At 41.8% G+C, this 20,890-nt stretch overlaps 1 protein-coding gene across 6 annotated transcripts in view; it reads left to right on the forward strand.

Moving 5' to 3' along the window:
- Window positions 1-20,890, forward strand: part of ABTB3 (ankyrin repeat and BTB domain containing 3) — a 250,373-nt gene that overhangs the window by 184,724 nt on the left and 44,759 nt on the right. For 5 of the 6 annotated variants that reach the window (XM_080971671.1, XM_080971670.1, XM_080971672.1 and 2 more), the window contains exons 5-9: window positions 8,061-8,226; window positions 9,279-9,368; window positions 14,041-14,142; window positions 19,640-19,733; window positions 19,824-19,959. In XM_080971671.1, the coding sequence (XP_080827797.1) occupies window positions 8,061-8,226; window positions 9,279-9,368; window positions 14,041-14,142; window positions 19,640-19,733; window positions 19,824-19,959 (588 nt within the window). The remainder of the gene's footprint in view (window positions 1-8,060; window positions 8,227-9,278; window positions 9,369-14,040; window positions 14,143-19,639; window positions 19,734-19,823; window positions 19,960-20,890) is intronic. The other variant, XM_080971669.1, reaches the window with a different exon arrangement.

Here is a 20,890-nt window from a genome sequence, read left to right on the forward strand (position 1 = left end):
TTGAGTACCTTCAGTTGCCATTTAGCAAGGATAGGAGAACTTGGGGCTCTCCAGATGGTTGCTAGGTTTTTCTAGGGACTGGTGTGCCACCTGCTGTGGCTTGGTGGGCAGAATCTAGCCTGCTAGTAGTGCTCCCTTTGACCATTGCCAGCTGTGCTTCTGTGGAGGGGATGCTTTCGAGTTTGTCCTGTTACCTCTGGGTTGTAAAGATAGTTTGAGGCTAAGATGCAAGTGGTTCATATGTCTGAATAGTGCTCTAGTCTGAATGAAATTCAGTGGTACCTCAGGTTACAGACACTTCAGGTTACAGACTCCGCTAACCCAGAAATAGTGCTTCAGGTTAAGAACTTTGCTTCAGGATGAGAACAGAAATCGTGCGGCGGTGGCGCGGCAGCAGCGGGAGGCCCCATTAGCTAAAGTGGTGCTTCAGGTTAAGAACAGTTTTAGGTTAAGAACGGACCTCCAGAACGAATTAAGTTCTTAAGCCGAGGTACCACTATACTGTGTCTTGCTACTGGTTTTGGATTTTTCTTAATCAAAGAAGATAAATATTCAGCTGTCGATATCGTTGAGAATTAAGTGCTCCTATCTTTTTGCATACAAGTGCCATTGTTGTTTGATCAAAGGAAATCTGTTTGATTGCTTTTGCGCTGGAATTTAAATCACAAACAATAAGGAAGAATACATATACTGTAAAACAACAGGGCATAAATAGCTAATCACAATCCCACGAGAGGTAGCTGTTAGCCTGCTGCAGCAAAAACAACAAAGTCTTAGCTTCTTAAAGACTTAGTCTTGTAGCTTCTTAAAGACTAACAAATGTTGCTCCAATAAATTTTTTAGTCTTCAAGCTGCTGCAAAGGTCTTTATTGTTTAATTATAAATTACTTTCCTAAGTTGAAACGAATTCAGATTCTGCTGTTATCCATCCAACCTGAACAACTTAAGAGGGTTCTGGCATGGGAGCACGTGTTGATAGAAAACTGTCTTTTTCCAAGCAATTTTTTTCACGTGAGAAGCTGTGATGGGTGGCTATGTGCTTTTTCAACCTTTTCCTGGAGTTTGCTCCTTTCCAAAACCTGGAGCTGAACTCTGACAACATGGACAGATTCCCACTACATCAGTTAGGGTTTAAGGATCGCTCCTCTATAGTTCACCACAATGAATCACAGGGTAGATGCCCTCATGCACATTGCTGGGATTTCTGTGACTGACATGTGTTCAGTCAACTAATGGTGGCTGGGAAGGGGGATCCTTTTAGTTTAAACAGTGTGCAGATTTCCTGCAGTTACGTGAGCAATGCACATTTGATTGTTCTGCCAGATGTGCAGGGTGGTCACTAGGGTTGAGTTACATTAGGCACCCACTATCTGTACTTCCCGGGGGTGGGGGGAATGGAATACATTTTTCTTTTCACGAGCTTCTCTAGCTGGATGAAAAGGTTGCTGCCTTAGGTGTTCATTGTGCATAATTTTTAACCTAATTCCAGATGATCATGGCGATTATAACAAACTATTTTAGCTGTTTTTTTAATGATGTGATTGTAAATTGCCTTAAGACATATATGTAAATGGCGATCCATTAATTAATTGCCTGATACAAAAGAGGACAAGAGTCTGTTGGGAAAAAGTACCAAGGCAAAAGCCAGCTCCAGATGGCTGGAATGCAAAACAGGATGTTATGTTTTGCAGATGTACTGTTGGAGAAAAGGTGGAGCCTATTCTCTGTACTGAGCACCGGATGTTAGCTCAGTGTGTCTTCTGACCTGTGCTGGAAGTACAGGGGAGGAGTGTGAGACTCTTCTAATGGAGACTGAAGGGTGCAGTCACATTTCTATGTACTGTTGAGTGACAGGAATAAAACATGTAGAAAGGACTCCTGTCTGTCTCATTTCTCCTCCCTGGGAGAATGCAGGGAGGGAGAGAGAAGCAGAGAAGCAGAGGGTGTGTTTTCCTCACATCTAATGAGGGAAATCGCCGGTTTATGACCTAGCCTGCCGGGAGACGCAGCGGAGAGGTCATCAAGTATCTCACCCAGTTGCCCGGGGGAGGCCAGTTTACCTCTGACTGTGAGCTGAGATACTGCACTTTTTAATAGCTGCATCTCTTCTGCACAATAGATAAAAGTGAAGTGTCCTCTCCTCTTTAGCATCTGGTCACCATAAATGTTGCAGCACCTTTTCTCCTCTCCCCCAGGCATTCACAGATATTAAATTCTTGCTGTTCCTGTGCTGTTTTTTGTTTGTTTGATTGTTTTGATTGTTTTGGCATAATAGATTTTAAAACTGGGTTGCACTGACAGCTTCTAGTTTGATTTGCAAGATACCCTGGAAACCTTATGGTCAGAATGCAAGATCATCACATTATTCGTATGTTGCCTTTCCATGCTCAAAGTGCCTTACAACAATACAAACCAAAATCAACTGTCACAAGTACAATATCATAATAACAGCAATAATAAAATAAAATGCAGCAGCAGAAAAGGCATATTTCAGTAGCATACAACGTCTAGCATCAGCAAAAATAGTGTTAGAAGCATTTTAAACAAATAATTTGGATAGCGTTTGATTCATGAGAATCTCAGTTTTCCTCAATGCAAAAAAGGCAGAACATTAGTTTCTGACAGTGTGTTTCCTTAGAACTGCATGGGTTGCGTTTCTGATCCACAGTCATATGGCTTTAGCAAAAGACTAGTGTGGTGAAATCTCCTGAATATTCCTTGTGACCGGCACACAACACATGCACACAACTCAGTGCCTCATCACTGGTTGACTTGCGCATAAACCGTCTCGACAGAAAGGATTGTGTAGGAGGTGAGGTGTAATCTGTCTGGGCTGCTTGATCATGGTAGCTGTTTCATATAAGAACGTCATCCATTGATAAAAGTCATAAGCTGATGTGCTAATGGATGATTTCAACATACCCGTATCTTTCTCCCTGACATCACACAACTTCTTGCAACAACAAAAAAATATTGCACACCAAAAAAATATGGGGAAAGATGGGAAATGAAGCATATAAATGTTGAGCACAACTCTTGGAACAGACCATAGCTCAGTATGAAATGATGAATATGAAAACGATGCATCACTACATTGGCTACCTCTGAGTAGACTGAGAAACAGCACATGGTCAAGTGGTGAGCTTCATGGTTCAGTGTGAATTTAAACTTACAATGTCCATTGCTCTAGTCCGGGTTCAACGCTTGTCTCCCCTATAAACCACTGCCTTTCCCGTTCCATTTTCACAATTTATAAGGTAAGCGGTGGAGCCTCAAACTTATTTATTTTAAAAAATTAAAAGGTAAATGAACACTAGCTGATTATCTACTTCTTCACTTTTACAGGCTACACAGCCACAGAAAACAGTAGAATCAGATACACATGTATGGTAGAGGTGAAGGGGGAAATTTCACAGTTCTTTGATGTCATCTGTCTTTTTTTGCCAAGACAAATGTGTTTCTTGCAAAGGATTGGCATTATCTTTGGACACATAGTTCTAGCATGGAGCCAGTCCTGTTTTGTGGGTATGCGTGTGGCACTTCAAAACCTGCAAGCAATCTCTTAGGAACAGATCTGTAAATCTAGACTGCTGCATTTGAGTACCTTAGCTGTATTTGCATTGGTCGACGTTCTTAAGGGTCACCTGTACTGAAGTTTCAACTTCAGTTGTAGAAATAGTTCACCTACCAATAGGTAGGTGATAATCAGGTGCCTTGGATTGTGCAAGCAAAACCATTTGCTACTATGAGAATTCAGCATTGGCTACAACCCTCCACATCTAAACTATTGAGCACAGTGAAGGAATTCGTCCCATTCCCATCTGTACTTGCCCTGTATAATAGTATAAATGCACTGCTGCATAATCATAAATAAATTGCTTGCTTTGTACTTTCAAATCCACATTTTCTGGTGAAAGAAGTTCTCAAACTTCGCTTTCCAGAGCAAAATTTGTCCACAGCAAAATTGTTCAATGCTGCTTATATTCAGTGTGGAATGCAGCGGCTGTCAAAATGCTCCTTCAAAGTGATATTGCACTGAATAGTTGTTGTTGTTTTAAACAGTGCAGCTGCTTAGCAATAAAAACAACAGCACAACACTTGGTATATAGAAAGGATACTCCGTGAAGCTCAAATTAAGAAAGGGAGGCATTCCTAATTTTCTCAAAATTCCAAATGACTAATTGTGTAACTAGTTGGGGATAGTTATAAATAGCCCTGTGGGCCTGATTTACATTTTATCATTCAGAGTGAGTGGCTGATTTGTAACTAGTTGGGGGCAGTTATAAATAATGCTATATAAGCATCATAAACCCTTTATGCTCTCAGGTTCTGTGGGTTTGATTTGCATTTTCTTTATGGCAGCATAAAGGGCGCTAACTGGGCAGGAATTTAATCTGCAATTATTAATTAAGTTATCTGCAACTGAATTTAATGGAATTCTTGGAGGCCTCCTGTAATTATCCTTAGCATGTTTTAATATCAAATCCTCATTCAGAGATGGCAACCCACAGAACTATTTTTAATTATTATTATTATTTTTTGAAATCACAGGTTTTCACCTGCACATATTGAACATGCCTAGAGTGTCGTTCAAACAATCTTGGCCCCGTCCCCATAAACAAGTGGAGAGGAGGAGAGGCAGAGCTTGTGCACCAGATGGGTGAAGAGGAGCTCCTCTTTGCTTATTGGACCAGATTGGGGGAGACCTATAATCCAACACCGGCAACAAACCAGCAATTAAATGATAATGAGGCAGAACACTTCATTGTATGGAATATAATATGATGAATAAATTGCTATACATCAAATAGAGCTTGACTCATAGGCTTGAAAGTGATCTTGGAGATCATCTAGCCTATGCGTAGGAAACCTCAGGTCCTGGGTGAGGCACAAATACGGCCCTTCAGGGATTTCTCTGTGGCCCTCAGGGCTCTCCTTGGCCAAGCCCTCTCCCCAGCCACACACCTCACCAGCTCTGCACTAAAGTGCTCTCTCCTGCTGGAATATGTCTTCGAACTGTGGGGGTGCCTCTTGCTTGCTTTGATGGGCTATGGAAATATGTGTTTGCTTGCATATAGAAACCTCTGTGTTTTGTTTGGGTTCAATGTAGCCTACTGTACAAAGACAAGAGTCAAAATAATTGTTCTGGCCTCTTTTGCCCTTGGCCCCATCCACCCCTGACATGAGGCCCCTGGAAGTTTCCCCATGAAGAAATGAGGCCCCTGGGCTAAAAAATTAAAATGTTTCCCCATTCTTGAGCTTGTCCCACCTCTGCTCAGTGCAGAATGCAGCCACAGCATCCCTAACAAATGGCTAGGATGGCTGGATGAAAAGGGGGATATGGGGTTCCTACACCTTTAATTATTTTGTAGTGGAGATACTAAAGATGTAGGAGCCCATTCCTCTTTCACCTGGACACCATGCAAAGGATGTCCAGCAAAGGAGAGAGCCCACTACCTGCAAAGGCAGTTCTGTTGTACCACCAAACAGCTCTTATGATACACAGATAAATATCAAGAGTTCAAGGATTGGGAGGATGTAGGCATTTACACAATCCGTTACCTGCCACCCAGAGGGAAAGCAATTCCAAAGAGGAACTGCAAGGTCAGTTAAAAGTCCTACCTGGTTTCAGGTAGCTCAGGCTCATTCATTTGCACTTCGTTTGGAGCACAGGGGAGAGGACCTACGCATACTTACCTTGTTTGAATCCTTATGCAGCAGGCCAGCATATGACCTGAAAAGTGCTGCTTCCCTAATATACAGCAAAATTGTACGGGAATCAGATTTAGGCCACCCAATTGGGCATAGACTCCACCCTGCACCACAGAGAACTAGTAGGCTTCCTATTGACCGCAGCATAGTTAGTGATAGCTCAGCAATGGAAAAACCAGAGTGAAATACCCCATAATATATGGGAAAATAATATCTGGGATGCAGCAATGTCTGAGCGCCTCACCAGACACAGGAGGGCAGTTAATGGCATTACAAATGGGACACCTTCCGAGAAAGGTGGACCCCTTTCTTTAACTATGTGAATTACCCAAATCAATACTTTGCTATACCAACCGCTCAGTATTCTCAGCGGAGAGGTTATGTTAAGTAATATGTTTGAATGTTGAATGTGTAAGTGTATGTCTAAAGACCATGAATAAAACAAATACCATTAGATGTACTGCTGGATAATTCTTTAATGGTTTTTGGTTTTGTGTTTGTATTTGTTTAAAAACCAATAAAAATTGTTTTACTTTTATTTTATTTTATTTTATTTTAAAACAGCTCTTTACCTTTAAGAAGTTTCCATTTATTTATTTATTTATTTATTTATTTGTACTCCTAGCTTGTCCTTCACCAAATGATCCCAAGGCACGATGCAAAACATGTCACAAGTACAATTTACATTAAAATCATAAAATAAACTCCCCAAACAACCAATGCCAGGCAAAAATGTTTCTCTATGATCAGGCCTTTGGCTGATTAAACATTCTATGGCTTTTTAAATGTGCTTGTGGAAGGGAGGTTGTTGGGTTGTTGTTGTTTTTTTGTTGTTGTTTTTTTTGTTACATACTTGGTGTTCTTATTTTGTATTTTTATGCTGTGAACTGCCCTGTGGACTTTGGGTGTAGGGTGGTATACAAATTTGATTGATTGATTGATTGATTGATAATAAAGCAGCATAGAACAGAAATGCAAGATGTCTAATTAAAGCATCTAGCTAAAATCTGCTTCCCTGAGATTTCTACCCATTGATTCTATTCCTGGTTGCTACCTGAGAGGTGCTAGTAAGAGCTACATGACAGGCAAATATCCAACACGTGCTGATTTTGCCATCACTTCATCTCTGTCCTGGAAACATCTACCTAGTCTTAGGTTCCTTCTTGCTGCATAAACGACAGAGCCCCCATCAGTCTCTGTTTGGCAAACATAGCTAGAAGAATCTGCACATACACCATAAATTTAGAGCCCCCCCCCCCGGAATTCTGGAAAAGCGTGTTCTCCTTCATGGAGGGGGCCGCCAGGACACTCCAAAGTTAGGGGCGGGCTAATTGATCGTTGGCCACTGATGCGATTGGGGCTTCCCTTGTTGGGAAGAAGTTAATGTTGCCATTTGTTGATTGACAGCCAGAAATGCTAAAACTCCTTGCACGAGGCTAGGGCTTCCTCTTTTCGCCCGTGCATCGGATTGCCCGTCCCCCCCACCCTAGAATTAGGGTTGTTCGCTTTGACCTTGCTATGCCTGTCATGGGGTCGTCTGCTCTTGGGGCAGGGGCCCGGTAGGAATTTTGTCCATCTGGCTGATTGGCTGGGGCCATTTGGTTTTTGCCTACTGCGTAGCAAATCGTCACAACTTGTAATGTTGCGGTTAGGCATTGGTTTATGGTTTGGTTGGTTGAGGGGCATGGATTGGCTGTGCCTGCCCCTCTAATGCTGCTGCTGCGAGGGATTCCGTTAAAGGAATCGGGGGCTAACTATTGCTTGTCCACTCTGTCAAGGGGGCTCGGGCCATAGCAATGAGCTCCTGGTTGCATTTGGGCTGAGGGCAGGTTCCCTGCTCCGTCGCTACCCCCAAGTGTATTCCCCTTTTCTGACTTTCGCATCGTGCGGAATGTCAGTCTGTCCCCCATGGTGGGGGCAGATAGTTGCAACCAATGCCTAAGCAACCACTCACATTTTTGTATTTTAATAAAGTTGTGGCCAAAATTATGCCAAAAACCTTAAACAAAAAATTCTGTGTGATGTGTGAGTTATTGGGGTGGCCCTGGGGACCTCGACACACAACTGTAATTTACCCCTCACAGAACTGCTGTTCCCAGCACCCTTAGAAAATTCCAGTTCCCATGATTCTTTATGGGAAGTCATATGTTGTAAATGCATGGTGTGTATGCAACCGTGGTGAGGTAGGATTCATTGCATATAAGTCTTCATTGACAAATTGTCATAAAGGATGTTTGTAGCTATGATGGTCTTTATAGTTCATAGACAAAATGTGGCAGTGGTCAAATGAATGGCGGAAGTCTGCTTTCAGATTATTTCCTAACATAACTGTTTTCTTCAATTTGCAGAATTGACGACTGCTTCTGTGCTTCTCGGAAGCTGGATGCAGTAGCCACAGAAGCCAAATTCAAGCAGGACCTTGGGTTCCGAATGTTGACCTGTGGCCGTACAGATCTGGTCAAACAGGCCATATCTTTGTTGGGGCCTGATGGAATTAACAGCATGAGTGATCAGGTAAAAAGAAAGAAAGAAACTGATTTTTACTGATTTTTTTAAACAATGGGTTGACAATTTGAAATTGTAAAATTGGGGATATATATATATATATATATATATATATATATATATATATATAGATGATTGATAGATAGATAGATAGATAGATAGACAGACTATTGAAGAAAATATGCATGGGATTCTTCTCAAAGAATAACCCACCAGAGTTCCACACACACTTTTCTCTTTCTTACAGTCTGCTTAAACCTTTTTCTGAGATGCAATTTGGAATGTGGACTGTGGAATATGGACTGGGTGTGTACTCCCGTGTGTGGGGTGAAATAACATCTCTCTTCCACATCCACCTATTTTCTCGCCCGTCCTCAAGTTAAGAATGTGGTTGTTTTTTCCCCTGTGACTCATGTGCTGCACATAACTATTCTTTCCTAACTGCATCTGTGTCTAATGCCATTGTGAAAGTTAACACTAATCACAAGGGATATGTGTTGATCAGCTGCAGTGGGCATTTCAGATTAATACAGATTGCAGCCAGGAAGTCTTTGTAGTGAAGGGTCAGTTAATCTAATTTTCCTCCAAACAGGGCAGCATTTCCCTAGAGCTAGCAACTTTCAACAGTGCTGTCTGGCATTTCATTTAAAATTAAGTCACTGTGTATCATGGACAATCGTACAAAAGCATCTACTCCTCCAACCGTTAGCAATATTGGCAGTCAGTATAAAGTGCCCGAGTGTCAAAAAGAAGCTCATTAAATTGCTAGAGGAACATTTTCACAGAAGAAGGGCCCAATATTCTGATTTTTGTACAAGAGAAGTGTAACACAATGGATTCATGACACTGCAAAAGACAATGGAGTTTAAATGTTTATCTTGATGAAGGCAAGGCAGTGTTCTCAAAAACTGAGCAAAGGATTTTTGCAGGAAATTCTTAAAATTATTGAAAACATCCTACACCATAAGTGGCATGCCTTCTTATGACATCTACGAATCAAGCCTTAAATAAAACCATCCCATTGGAAGCTGATCAATGTATTGACTTTAATGTTCCCACAGGGCATGACTCCACTGATGTACGCTTGTGTGAGGGGTGATGAGGCCATGGTCCAGATGCTACTGGATGCTGGAGCAGATCTAAATGCAGAGGTGAGACCATTTTTGTGATTACATGTGTTTAGCTCACATTTTCATGAACATGTCAAATTTATGGAGAGCTGCAGCTATCCGAAATCAAGGATGCGAACCTCTTTGGGTCTTCCCAGAGCAACTTGGTATTGAAATAAAATCTACCTAAGAGGACTTTAAAAAAAAAAGTTTTCTTTAGTCTCAAATCCAGATGAAATATCATAGGGCTCCCATCCTGAACCATATTCAGGAGCTTCAGAGCTCTCATCCATCTGCCACATTTTCTCCTCTGCAACGTATGATACATGGATTTGGTGGAGAGGAGAGAAGCAGCACCCTCTGGAGTCAGGGCTCACTGATAGGAGCTGCAGTGGTCAGCTGTCAACACCATCAAAGACCTAGGTCTTTCAAGGTGGTGGTAAATCTGTGTCTGTGCTGTACCACTTCCAATTGTTGTCAGGAATTGCGTAAAATGAGTGTTCTTCCTTTAAAACCAAAACCAAAACAAAAAGCCTCCACACAGCAGACTATGCATCAAAGAGAAGAGTAGCTAGGCTAGCCTTCTACCTAATGTGCTAGTTTCCTAAATTCAGGAAAGCATTTTGTATAGAGGAATATTTGGCTATGTGAGCCCCCACCTGCATTCTGCAGTGGTACAGTCCAGACACAACTGAGCCACTTCAGGAGAAACAGGCCAACAAATGACTTGTTGGTTCAAATCGGAGAGCAGTGTGGAGAAGCAAAATTTACAAGCGACAGAATTTGAGCCATATGAGATCTTTGCCTTTGTAGAGGCAGCTGTTAACATATGGTTTTGCCTCTCCTTGGGAACATAAAATGCTGTGTGGTTGGGATGATGTTGTTAGTTATTCTTACAGCAACTTTGTCAACCTACCTACCCACAATTTAGGGCTTGCCCCATACTTTCTAGGCACAGGTCTGAGCAACTTGATTTTGAAAAACCAGTATATGAATTCTGTAAAAAGTGGCTGGAGTGCATTTGGTAATCAAGTTTGATTTGGACAGTCTTACAGCACAATCCTATGCACGTTTGCCTGGAAGGAAGTCTAACTGTATTCATTGGGCCTAACTTCCTGGTAAGTGTGTATAGGATTGCAGCTATGCAGTGCTCTACTATGCATACCTACTTAGAAGTAAGTCCCATTAAGTTAAATTGGTCTTTCTCCCACGTAACTTTGTGTGCACACACAGTTGAGATTAAGGCCAACTGAACTCATTGTGACACACTTTGAGTAGACCTGTACAGGATTGTGCTGCACAGCTACAGACTTACTGTACTGTTAATGAAGGAAAGCTGATTTATTATATTGAATAAATCTGGGATTTTTTTATTGTGATCATTATCTGACAGTCTCAGTGTGCCAGTTTCATTGAATATATTGTGATAAGACTGTTTGTATAATATTCTTGGTTAAAGACCAACTTCTTTTTCTGTCTACACCAAAAATTTGTAGGTTATCCATCAAACAGACTCTGCCTGTCTGTGATCTAAACTATCAATATAGAAAAATAGTGTGTTTTATATTGCTGTCAAGAATAATAATTTCAGTATATGTTGTCTGAACATACTGGTGTATATTTGGTTCATTATTTATATTCCATTTGAATCATGGAGGCTATCAAGTTAATTTGTCTAAATTAGCATACAAGTTTATAATATAAGAAAAAATGTGTTAAACAAACCAAGTCAATGTTTCCACAAAGATTGATATAATTATAGTACAGTGACTGAAAAATTGAGATTTGAGGCTGCAGTCTTTATACACCCTTTCTAGGGAGAGTGCCCTGTTGAAAGCGGTGGGACATAATTCTGAGTAGGCATGCAAAAGGATTGCATTGCAAATGAGTTCTTTTACCATCCTTACCAAAGCAGGTGCATATGAGAAAGAATCTGCATTTTGCAAAGTTCTAAAAATACGTTAAGTCAGTTTGGTTTGTTAGCAAGTGAAATCCACTATTGTCTGGTTACTGTTCGCTGAAATATGTGGTTAGTTGTTAACTTCCGTTCTCAGGATGTTCTCACCTATGATGCTAAGAGGTCTTCAAGCCTGCAATGCTTCACTTGAGTATGTTGCCAGAGTGGAATAGACAGGAGAGAGCCATTTACACATAGAATGTATTTTCTTAACACAGTCGGCTTTGCCATTCATAACAGAGGTGCAGGAAATGCACAAAGCAATTTAAAAAGCATCATTTCTGAAACTTGCCTTGGAGTCGATTTGCACAATAAAAAAATGCTTGGCTGTGGGTGAAACAGTTGTCACACGTTAGCAATCACAGACCCTTTTTAGTTATGCACTAATAGAATGCAATCTGCTTACCATATAGAAACAGCATTAATTGCATGTAAGCAATTAACATGAACATGCTTTCAAATTAAAAACAAAATACAGTATCACCGGTGGGGCCCAAGCAGGATTGGAACTGCAACGTGCTGAGAAGTGTGTGTTTTAACCCTTCAACCTCTGCAGCAGTTCTGATAAAACACGTGTATCCCTCCCAAAGTCCAGGAGGGAACTTCCTGATGAGCTTCTCTCTCCCTACACACTACAGTCCCAATTCTGCTCTCCCTGCAGCAGCTATTTAATTTTTATGAAATGTGCACATTTTTTTAAAAAAATATATTCTGTTGGTTTTCATAGGTGCACACTAACTGTTATCACACAATTAACCTCAAACTTCATTTGGTCCCAGGTTTCTATTCACACTTTCCAGAGGGGCAGCCATATTACAGCAAAAACAAGCTTATTGTGGCATAAGCTGTTGTGGGCCAGAACCAAATTGTGAGATGCAGTAGTCAGACTTCAGCACATGCCTTTCCCCTGATTTTTTTGTTTTATTTTTACCTAGTGCCAAGGAAAAAGAAATGTACTCCTGTTGAAGCTAAGGGATATATATCCCATCTGCTTTCATACAGTCTGAGCATGAGAACTGCAAATATAGAAAGTACATTGCCGAGATTTTGCTGTCCTTTCAATTTCCTTGCTTACCCTCAAACCTCGCAAAGTGGCCTAGCATGGGAGTGCTCAGAGCTGAAATTGAGATTCAGGGACATCCTTTGTTATATATGAAACAAAAGCATGATTGGGTTGGCAACTGCTGTGGCACGCTCAGGAGCAATCAACTGCAACTACTCTCATGAATCCCGAATACTTGCTGTGTTTGGCCACTTTAGAAGCTATAGATATTGCCATAGGGATATCTATTCCCCTTGTGAAGAGGAAGTGCATCTCCAAAGGGAAAACAGTTCCTTTAAAATGGATTTCTTTGCTGTCAAATCATCAGCAGAATAGAAAATAATGCAGAGGTCAATTCAGTGTGTGTGTGTGTGTGTGTGTGTGTGTGTGTGTGTCTGCACCTAATCAAAACCCACTGTCGTCAATTAAAAAAGAACATGGTGTAATTTTAGGGCTGAAAATGGCATTTAAACATTAAATCTAAATGAGTGATTTTTCACACCATCTTCCTTCAGGGATCTGTTTGCTTTCATTTGTTTCACATTTTTTAGAAAACTGACCTCATTTGTACCTTTTGGCTTAATTAATGGAACATAATTATTTTCACATTCACACTTCTCCATATTTTGCAATACAGTTCTCGGTTCAAAAAGTGTACCAAAATGTTAAAAAATTGATATTGTAGGATAAACTAACATTTAGTAATGCACATGAAGATATAAAATGCATAGTTAAATACAAATTTTGATGTAGATTTTTTAATTACTAGATATCTCACATATGACTTTGGAAACAGGACAGAAAAGATTTATGGATGAATACAGCGATCTCTTTCTGAGAAGTGCATCAGAAAGGAACCCTAGGAATCTGGAGAGTGTTTGGGGGCATATTTTATGGTGCTTACTAAATTATAGTGGGGTATTTGGGTTTCAACATTGCCTTGTAAACTGAAAGTACTCCATAGGACATACAGTACTCACTGTTCCCCTTCATCTCCTTATTATAGGGGGAGCTGTAATCAAGTTGTCTTTCAGGGACGAGTGTCCACCATTCCTGATCTTCTCAATCAAGAATCTCCATAAAGCTTTCAATGAAGCACATTGTTCTTTGGAATGCAATTTAAAAACCATGGATCTAGATGATAGTTATTAGATCCTCAATCACAGCTCGTAGCTAATAGACTAATAGCAATCAGGTACAATAGAAGTGGCATAGGCTTCAGTTAAAGGCACAGAATAAAGTTAAGGAAGTGTGTTGATTTGCTAAGTAACAGTTTGATTAGATAAAAGGGGGATGGGAATGCAGAGGGTTGTATCCAGTGGTGACTTTGCCTTGGTGGAAAGGGGTTCCATTAGCCAAAGTTGGAGAAACTGATTTTTTGCTGACCACCCCACCTTGCCTATTTGCAGCTCTCCACCCTGTATCCTGTTCTGTTACAGAAGGTCCTTAGGAACTGCTTTTAGCAGGGGATGAACTGTAGGGTTCAAGTGGGTAGCAAAACATGTGAGAAGAAGCACTTTTCCACAAAGGCACCGGCACTACTGGATGCAACCCAGAGACAATAATGGTCTAGAGTGCCTTTTGCATGCTTGCTTGCTTTTTCCTCTGTACCAAAGTGTGCCTGGCATTCTGACGAGCTTGTTTTGTTTAGATATAGCCTTTTTCCCTCCCCTCAAGAGCCATTTATGAAAGAAAACTCCTTTATCTGTTTATAGGTTATCAGTACTCCTCATAAATATCCATCCGTCCACCCCGAGACCCGCCATTGGACCGCTCTGACATTTGCTGTGTTGCATGGACATATTCCTGTAGTTCAGGTATTGCTGTATTTCCCTCTGCTCCATCTCATATTTTCTTTCCCATTTGTTAGGTTTTAATTGGCATTCATTCCCATAATTGGCAGCCATTCTCATATTGGTTCCTCCTGCTTCTTCTTTGTTTGCTGTATAGATAGAGATAGAGATAGATTTTATATATATATATAATAGCATTATTATATATAGTTATCAGTAGGACTGCAATCCTAAGCATGTTTACTAGGGAGTAACCCCTAGTGGACACAATGGGACGTACTTCCAAGTAAACATCTGTAGGATTGCACTGTAAGCCAATATGAAGCATAAACAGGGCAATTTTAAAATGAAGCTGTACCAGTTGTGTCCTGCCGACTCGTTCTTGGCCATGTGTTTTGTGTTTCTCTGTATTTGTGTTTTTCTGTTTCTTTTTCTAATTTTAGTGAAAGTAAAAACTCTGTTCCTTTTTTCCTAATGTTAGTGAACATAATGTTAATCTGGTTTCTTCTCCCCCGTCCCTGCAGTCCTTTGTTATGTTCCAAAGCTAAAAAGACTGATTCAACTCATAGATAAGAATAATGCTAAATAAAGAAAATGTAGAGCAGTCATTGCCAACCTGGTGCCAACTTGGACTGCAACTCCCATCAGCCTCAGCCAGCACCTGCTATTCCTCTCTCAGAACACCCATCCAATGAATTCTGATAAGTCAACAAACAAAAAGAAGCATTCCTTTGTGCACTGCATAATTAACAGTGGAATGCATGGCCGTGAGATGCTGGTTATTATCACAAGCTTGGATGGAGGATGAATATATCAGTGGTTATAAAGCCTTGACAGCTGAAACTAGAACCTCCACATTAAGGGATGCTATACCTCTGATGGACCAATTGCTGGCCACAAGCATAGTGACTACATCTATCACGCCCAGCTTATGAGCTTTGCAGGGGCATCTGATGGGTTTATCTCAACTAACTGTGATCCAGGAAGGCTGTTTTTATGTTTACTGTCTATAACATGATTTCCCCCATGGCATTATTTTGTGGTGAACGGATGTATCTGCAGCATATCATCTAATGCCCTGTCTGGTTGTGCAGCTGATAGGGATGTCTTCCTATGGGTCCATGACCAATACAGTCAGCCCAATACATTCTTCCAGTGCTATCTGTTGCCATTTTCACAGTTTCCTTGAATCAGTCATTTAAATCATTTTCATTGTTTCTAGAGAAGTGTGGCATTTTTCAACCACACCACATCACTTTTATCTAAGCAAATTACATACACCAGATTGATCTCTCAGGTGCTTGCCAGTGTGGCTGGGCTGCAATGTAAAAATTGCACACCTTAATCTAGAGCCCTACTAAATTGTTATGCTGCTACTTTTGTTGAATAGAGAATGAGGAGATACCCAGAATGAGGCGTAGAGGGAACATCTGACCTGTTCTGTCTCTCTCCCCTCCCCCATAGTAACAATATGCATTTCCAATTCTTTCTCACTAGATATACCAGTCGGGATTTACCGTAGTTTTCGCTCCAAAACACGCACTTTTTTGCTCCTAGAAAGTAAGGGGAAATGCCTGTGCGTGTTATGGAGTGAATGCACGGATCGAAGCCATGGCTGCCGTGGGTCAAGCAAAGCGGAAGCCGCTTACACGCTCTACGAGGCTCTCGCTTTGCTTGCTTTAAAGCGACCTGGAGCCGGGGAGGAGGGAGGGAAGGAGAGCCATGGCAGCAAAGCGGGCAGCAGCCGCTTACACGGGAGGAGGGACAGACGCTAGCAAAGGTCCGTGCGCTCCCTAAACAGAGCAATGAGGCTGCAGAGGGACGGCAGGAAAGATAAAATTTAAGCAACCAGCAGCAAAATAAAACCAACCTCGAGCTCTGAGCCACACAGTGAAAACCAGGAAGTAAAAAAAAAGGCTGGGGATGAGGGAGAGGGGAAAATTTCGCAAATCCCCATGTCTCAGCGTCTCAGCTGATCGGCTGGGACGGAGCAGCTTGTTTTCAGGCAGGATAGATTGGAGCATTGTCTGGGTCCTAGTGCCCCTACCGCTTTTTTGTGCTCCATTCTATTGCTGCTGGTGGCTGCTTATCACTCAGGCTGCAAGGATGAGCACTTTTACACAGCTAATGGCGAATCCCCTGCAATCCAAGTCCTCCTCACTTGCTCAAATCTATTCTGCCTCAAAACAAGGAGCGGAAGGAAAAGGCTGCAAACTGTTAAATGGAAAAAAACCCAGGCACAGGGCAAATACCTTAAGTATACCTTTAAAGCAACAGTGCTCTTTCCCTCCCTCCTCCCCGCTCAGCTCCCCGAAAAGCTCCTTCTCCACGCGTGCTCCTTGTCCCTTGAGTGCTTTTCCTTCCCTCCTCACTTAAAACGTGGTTACAAAGCACGGATCCACATGGATCCTCAGGATTTTTGCATTGGGCTACCCCAAACTCACCATCAGATCACATGTCTGTGGCCACAGCATGAACCATAAAAATCATACATCCACTGTTTCGTTTAGAATATTTTTTTCTTGTTTTCCTCCTCTAAAAACTACGTGCGTGTTATGGTCAGATGCGTGTTATAGAGCGAAAAATACGGTATTTAATTTTCCTTGAAAAAGTGACTATGTAATACTTCTGAAGATTTTAATTTGCTGATGCTTATATATTGTACAATTTACAAATATCTTAGTTACTCTGACAGACAGACAGACAAAAATAATTATTTGCATTCAGAAGGTCCCTGGAACCTTCAGTGAAATGGATCATGGAAGGCTGATCTGGGAGAAATAACTGCCTGACAACATTTTGTTTATTTTTGTTTATTCATTATTGCATTAATACCCCAACTTCCCTCCAAGAATATCAAGGTACCGTACGTGGCTCTCTCCCTTTCACAACAACGCTGGGAGGTAGCTTAGGCTCATCACTAGTGCCTGGCCCAAGGTCACACAGTGAGCTTCATGGCTAAGTAGGGATTTGAACTTTGGTCTCCTAAGGTCCTAGTCTGACACTCTAACCAATACACCGCACTGGCTTTCTGGAGAATTGCTGCCATTGTGCACAGTACTGGACTTGATAGATCAATGGTCAAAAGTCAGTAGAAGTTCACATGATTACACTGATCTTAAATAAACTAAGGCTGACCGTTAGGTGAAAGGTTTCCCCAAACCCTTAGCTCTTTTTTTACTGCATCTTTGCCCAACTCCCAGAAACCCATTAAAGTGAAGATGGAAGGTGTTTCCCTCAATCTGATGAGCTTCAGAATGATGTTATGAGATGCTTCCCTTATAACATCTATTTCAGTGAAATTGTTGGGGGTTTTAAGTGCACAAATTAGTCATGTCCCATTGAGTGCTAGTTCGCATAGCCTTCAGGCACGTACATGACAATTAGGTGCACTGTGCAGGGAATTGTGAATGGTCCAAACTTGTTTAAATGGCCAGGTATTTCTGCAATGAACTTAATGATTGAAAAAAAATAAGGTGTGCGGGTTCTTTCCATCTGAGCTGAACTTTTTACAAGCCTTAATTTGGGTGTGCCCAAAGAATTTGCTCCATCACTGGCATAGGCTGCCATTTTGTATTGCTTTATTTTATCAACATGTTTTTTAACAACTTTCAAGGTAAAAACTTTCTCAAGGCAAGAAAACGTAATTCACCAAAACATCTGCATAAAACATTCCACTTGAGTGCTACACAAGCTAAAAAATATTGTGTCAGTAACGGTTAAAACTACAATTCATAAAGTGTAGGTTAAATGTCATTAATCAATTAAAAGCAGTCTGAAACATCCAGGTATTTAAAGCTCATTTAAAAACAGGTCCAGGTCACATACTACATTAAACCACAGCTTTGCTGTTCTCCTGCTTCTCCTCTTGCTGAATGGAAGCTATGGTTCAATGCAGACTTTGCCAATTTGGCTCCCTCCATATGTTTTGTACTACGACTCTTGCAGATGAAGCCAGCAGATGCAGATGGAGGCTGATACAGTTGTAGTCCAGAACATCCGGAGAGCACCAGGTTGGTAAGACTGATTTAATGAGATGAGCTACCCAGGAGTGCCCAGGGGTCTGCTTCCCTGCAGACTTGGGCAACATGAAACACGTTGCACTTCTCAAAACCCTTTAAGCTTCAGCTCTAGCAGTTTGTCATTCCAATACAAACAACCCCATGCCTAAAGTGTATACCACTCTTGACCTACATATGTTGTCTGTAGAACATTTTCCCAAACATTTCCCCACCTTTTTTAATGCCTGTAACATATAAACCTGGTTTATTGCATGAAAATCAAATGAAAAGTTATATAGAAAAAAAAGTGGAACTTTCAAGAACCCTCAAGCAGGGCAATTGCAACGCTGGCCTCAGATATCCTGTGAGAGCGTAGCAGGCAGGAGGATATTTGAGAGCAAGTAGGTGTTTGGCTGCGGGTGACGCTGTGGGTTAAACACAGAGCCTAGGACTTGCCGATCAGAAGCTCGGCGGTTCGAATCCCCGTGACGGGGTGAGCTCCCGTTGCTCGGTCCCAGCTCCTGCCAACCTAGCAGTTCAAAAGCACGTCAAAGTGCAAGTAGATAAATAGGTACCGCTCCGGCAGGAATGTAAACGGCGTTTCCGTGCGCTGCTCTGGTTCGCCAGAAGCAGTTTAGTCATGCTGGCCACATGACCCGGAAGCTGTACGCCGGCTCCCTCGGCCAATAAAGCGAGATGAGCGCCGCAACCCCAGAGTCGGTCACGACTGGACCTAATGGTCAGGGGTCCCTTTACCTTTACCTTTAGGTGTCTGGCTGAAACCAAATAGCAAGCCAGCTGGTGATGTATCACAGGACAAGCCCCCAGAGAAAGCTGGCAGGCTAAATAAGCTTTTGAAACAAGGGTGGAGAACCTTTGCCCTCCGGATGCTATTAGACCCAAACTTCCATCATGCATGATCATTGACCATGATGGCTGGGACTGATGGGAGTGAGGAGTCCCACAGCTTGTGGATGATCAAAGGTTCCCCACCCATGTTTTGGAACATTTTGAGGGAGAACAAAGAGCACATGGCTGTTGTTAGGAAAGATGGCTGCCAGGGCAGTTTAGTGGCTGTAGGATTCAGAGGCCTAGCTTCACTTTTCCAGCACTAGGGTTTTTCCAATGGTGGTGCAATATACTTTTTATAGGGAGTCAAGAGAAAACAAGGAAAGGAGCTTACTGGCACCCAGCAATGAAGCACTAAACAGTTGGGTTAGGTGAGCTTAAATGCATGGAACATGACATCTCATTCCATCCAATGCCTTCCTCTTTCCTACTTGTCCGCATCCCTCCCTTTATTGAAGATGAATGAAATACTATCTGAATAACCAACAACAGAAGTGGGGTGGACAAAAACATCCCTGGGAGGTCAAATTGGCAACCAGTTGTTGTGTAACTTGGCCCTGAATTGGGTGGCCTTTAAGCCAGTTAAACTTCCTTCTGCATCAGTGGAGCCTCCCAAATTCTTACTGTCACATTTAAATCATCAGTTTTAAATGGTGAATTTCCTTTTGTAGCTGTTGCTGGATGCAGGAGCCAAAGTAGAAGGTTCTTTGGAACATGGTGATGAAAACTATTCAGAAACTCCCTTGCAACTGGCAGCAGCTGCAGGTAAGGATTTTTCTGATCATGAACATTCCTTAGCTTAAAAAAAAATGTGGCTAAAGGGAGTGAAAAGCACTCACTTTTATTGATTTACAGGAAATTTTGAACTCGTTAGTTTGCTTTTGGAGCGAGGTGCTGACCCCATGATTGGAACCATGTACAGGAATGGCATTTCCATGACTCCTCAAGGTGATATGAACTCCTTTAGCCAGGCTGCTGCACATGGACACAGGTAGAGTTGGATAATTTAAATATTTTTAAATGTTAATTTAAATATTTTAAATGTTCTCTTTGTGTCATGATGCAAAAATTGCAAACTGTGCTTTCGCGTTGTACATATGTTTTTACATACGTAAGCATGCTACCAGATATGTGAATAGATATTAGCCACAACAGCTAAATGGAACCTAGCTGTATTTCTGGGGCAGTATTTCTGAGTGCCAAAAACATTGCTAGAAACAGGCAATGGGGGAAGGGCCTTCTGTCATTGCTGAGCTATAGGTGGCTGTCGAGAGGGGAGACAAGTCAGCGCTGGGAGATCAGCACAAAGAGAACAAGCCCAGGAGTCCCAAAAAGGGGAGGAGAGAGAATATAATTGCCTAGACAAAGTTCCAGCCTGAGCAGGAAGCCTTTGTAGCTATTCTAGACAAGGAGGACTAATGGTCATCCAAGGTGGGCAGAGTCACATATATTATCTAGGGAGATGCTCCAAGCTATAGCTCTGATGGCTCAGCACATGATGTAGCAGTCTGGAGCAACTCTTGACACCTTCCCACCCTGCTTGCAATCTCCCAGAAGCATCTGGCTGCCCACTGTTCAAAAAGAGCAATGTAACTTTGGTCTAATCTTGGAGGATCCTTAGGTACTTAGTAAAATGTCTGTGAAACGCAGTCTGCCTGTTTTCTTTTGAAATCTCCTGGAAATAGAAGTTCATCATCATCAAACCTTTTATTGGCATCACGTACAAACATCCAAAACAATCAATACAGAATTACCACTTCCCCAGTGGCACAAAACATTTGCTAAAAGAAAGGAGGCAGAGCAGTCTATCGTCACATCTCTAGGTCTCCAGGGAGATCAGACGTCTGCAGTATATTTCGATAACAAAAAACCAAATAGAGATATTTAGCCACTAACTTGGTGAGCTCCTGATCATTCCCCAG

The sequence above is a fragment of the Podarcis pityusensis genome, assembly GCF_964106645.2.
Source record: "Podarcis pityusensis genome assembly, chromosome: 10".
Taxonomy (NCBI): Eukaryota; Metazoa; Chordata; class Lepidosauria; order Squamata; family Lacertidae; genus Podarcis; species Podarcis pityusensis.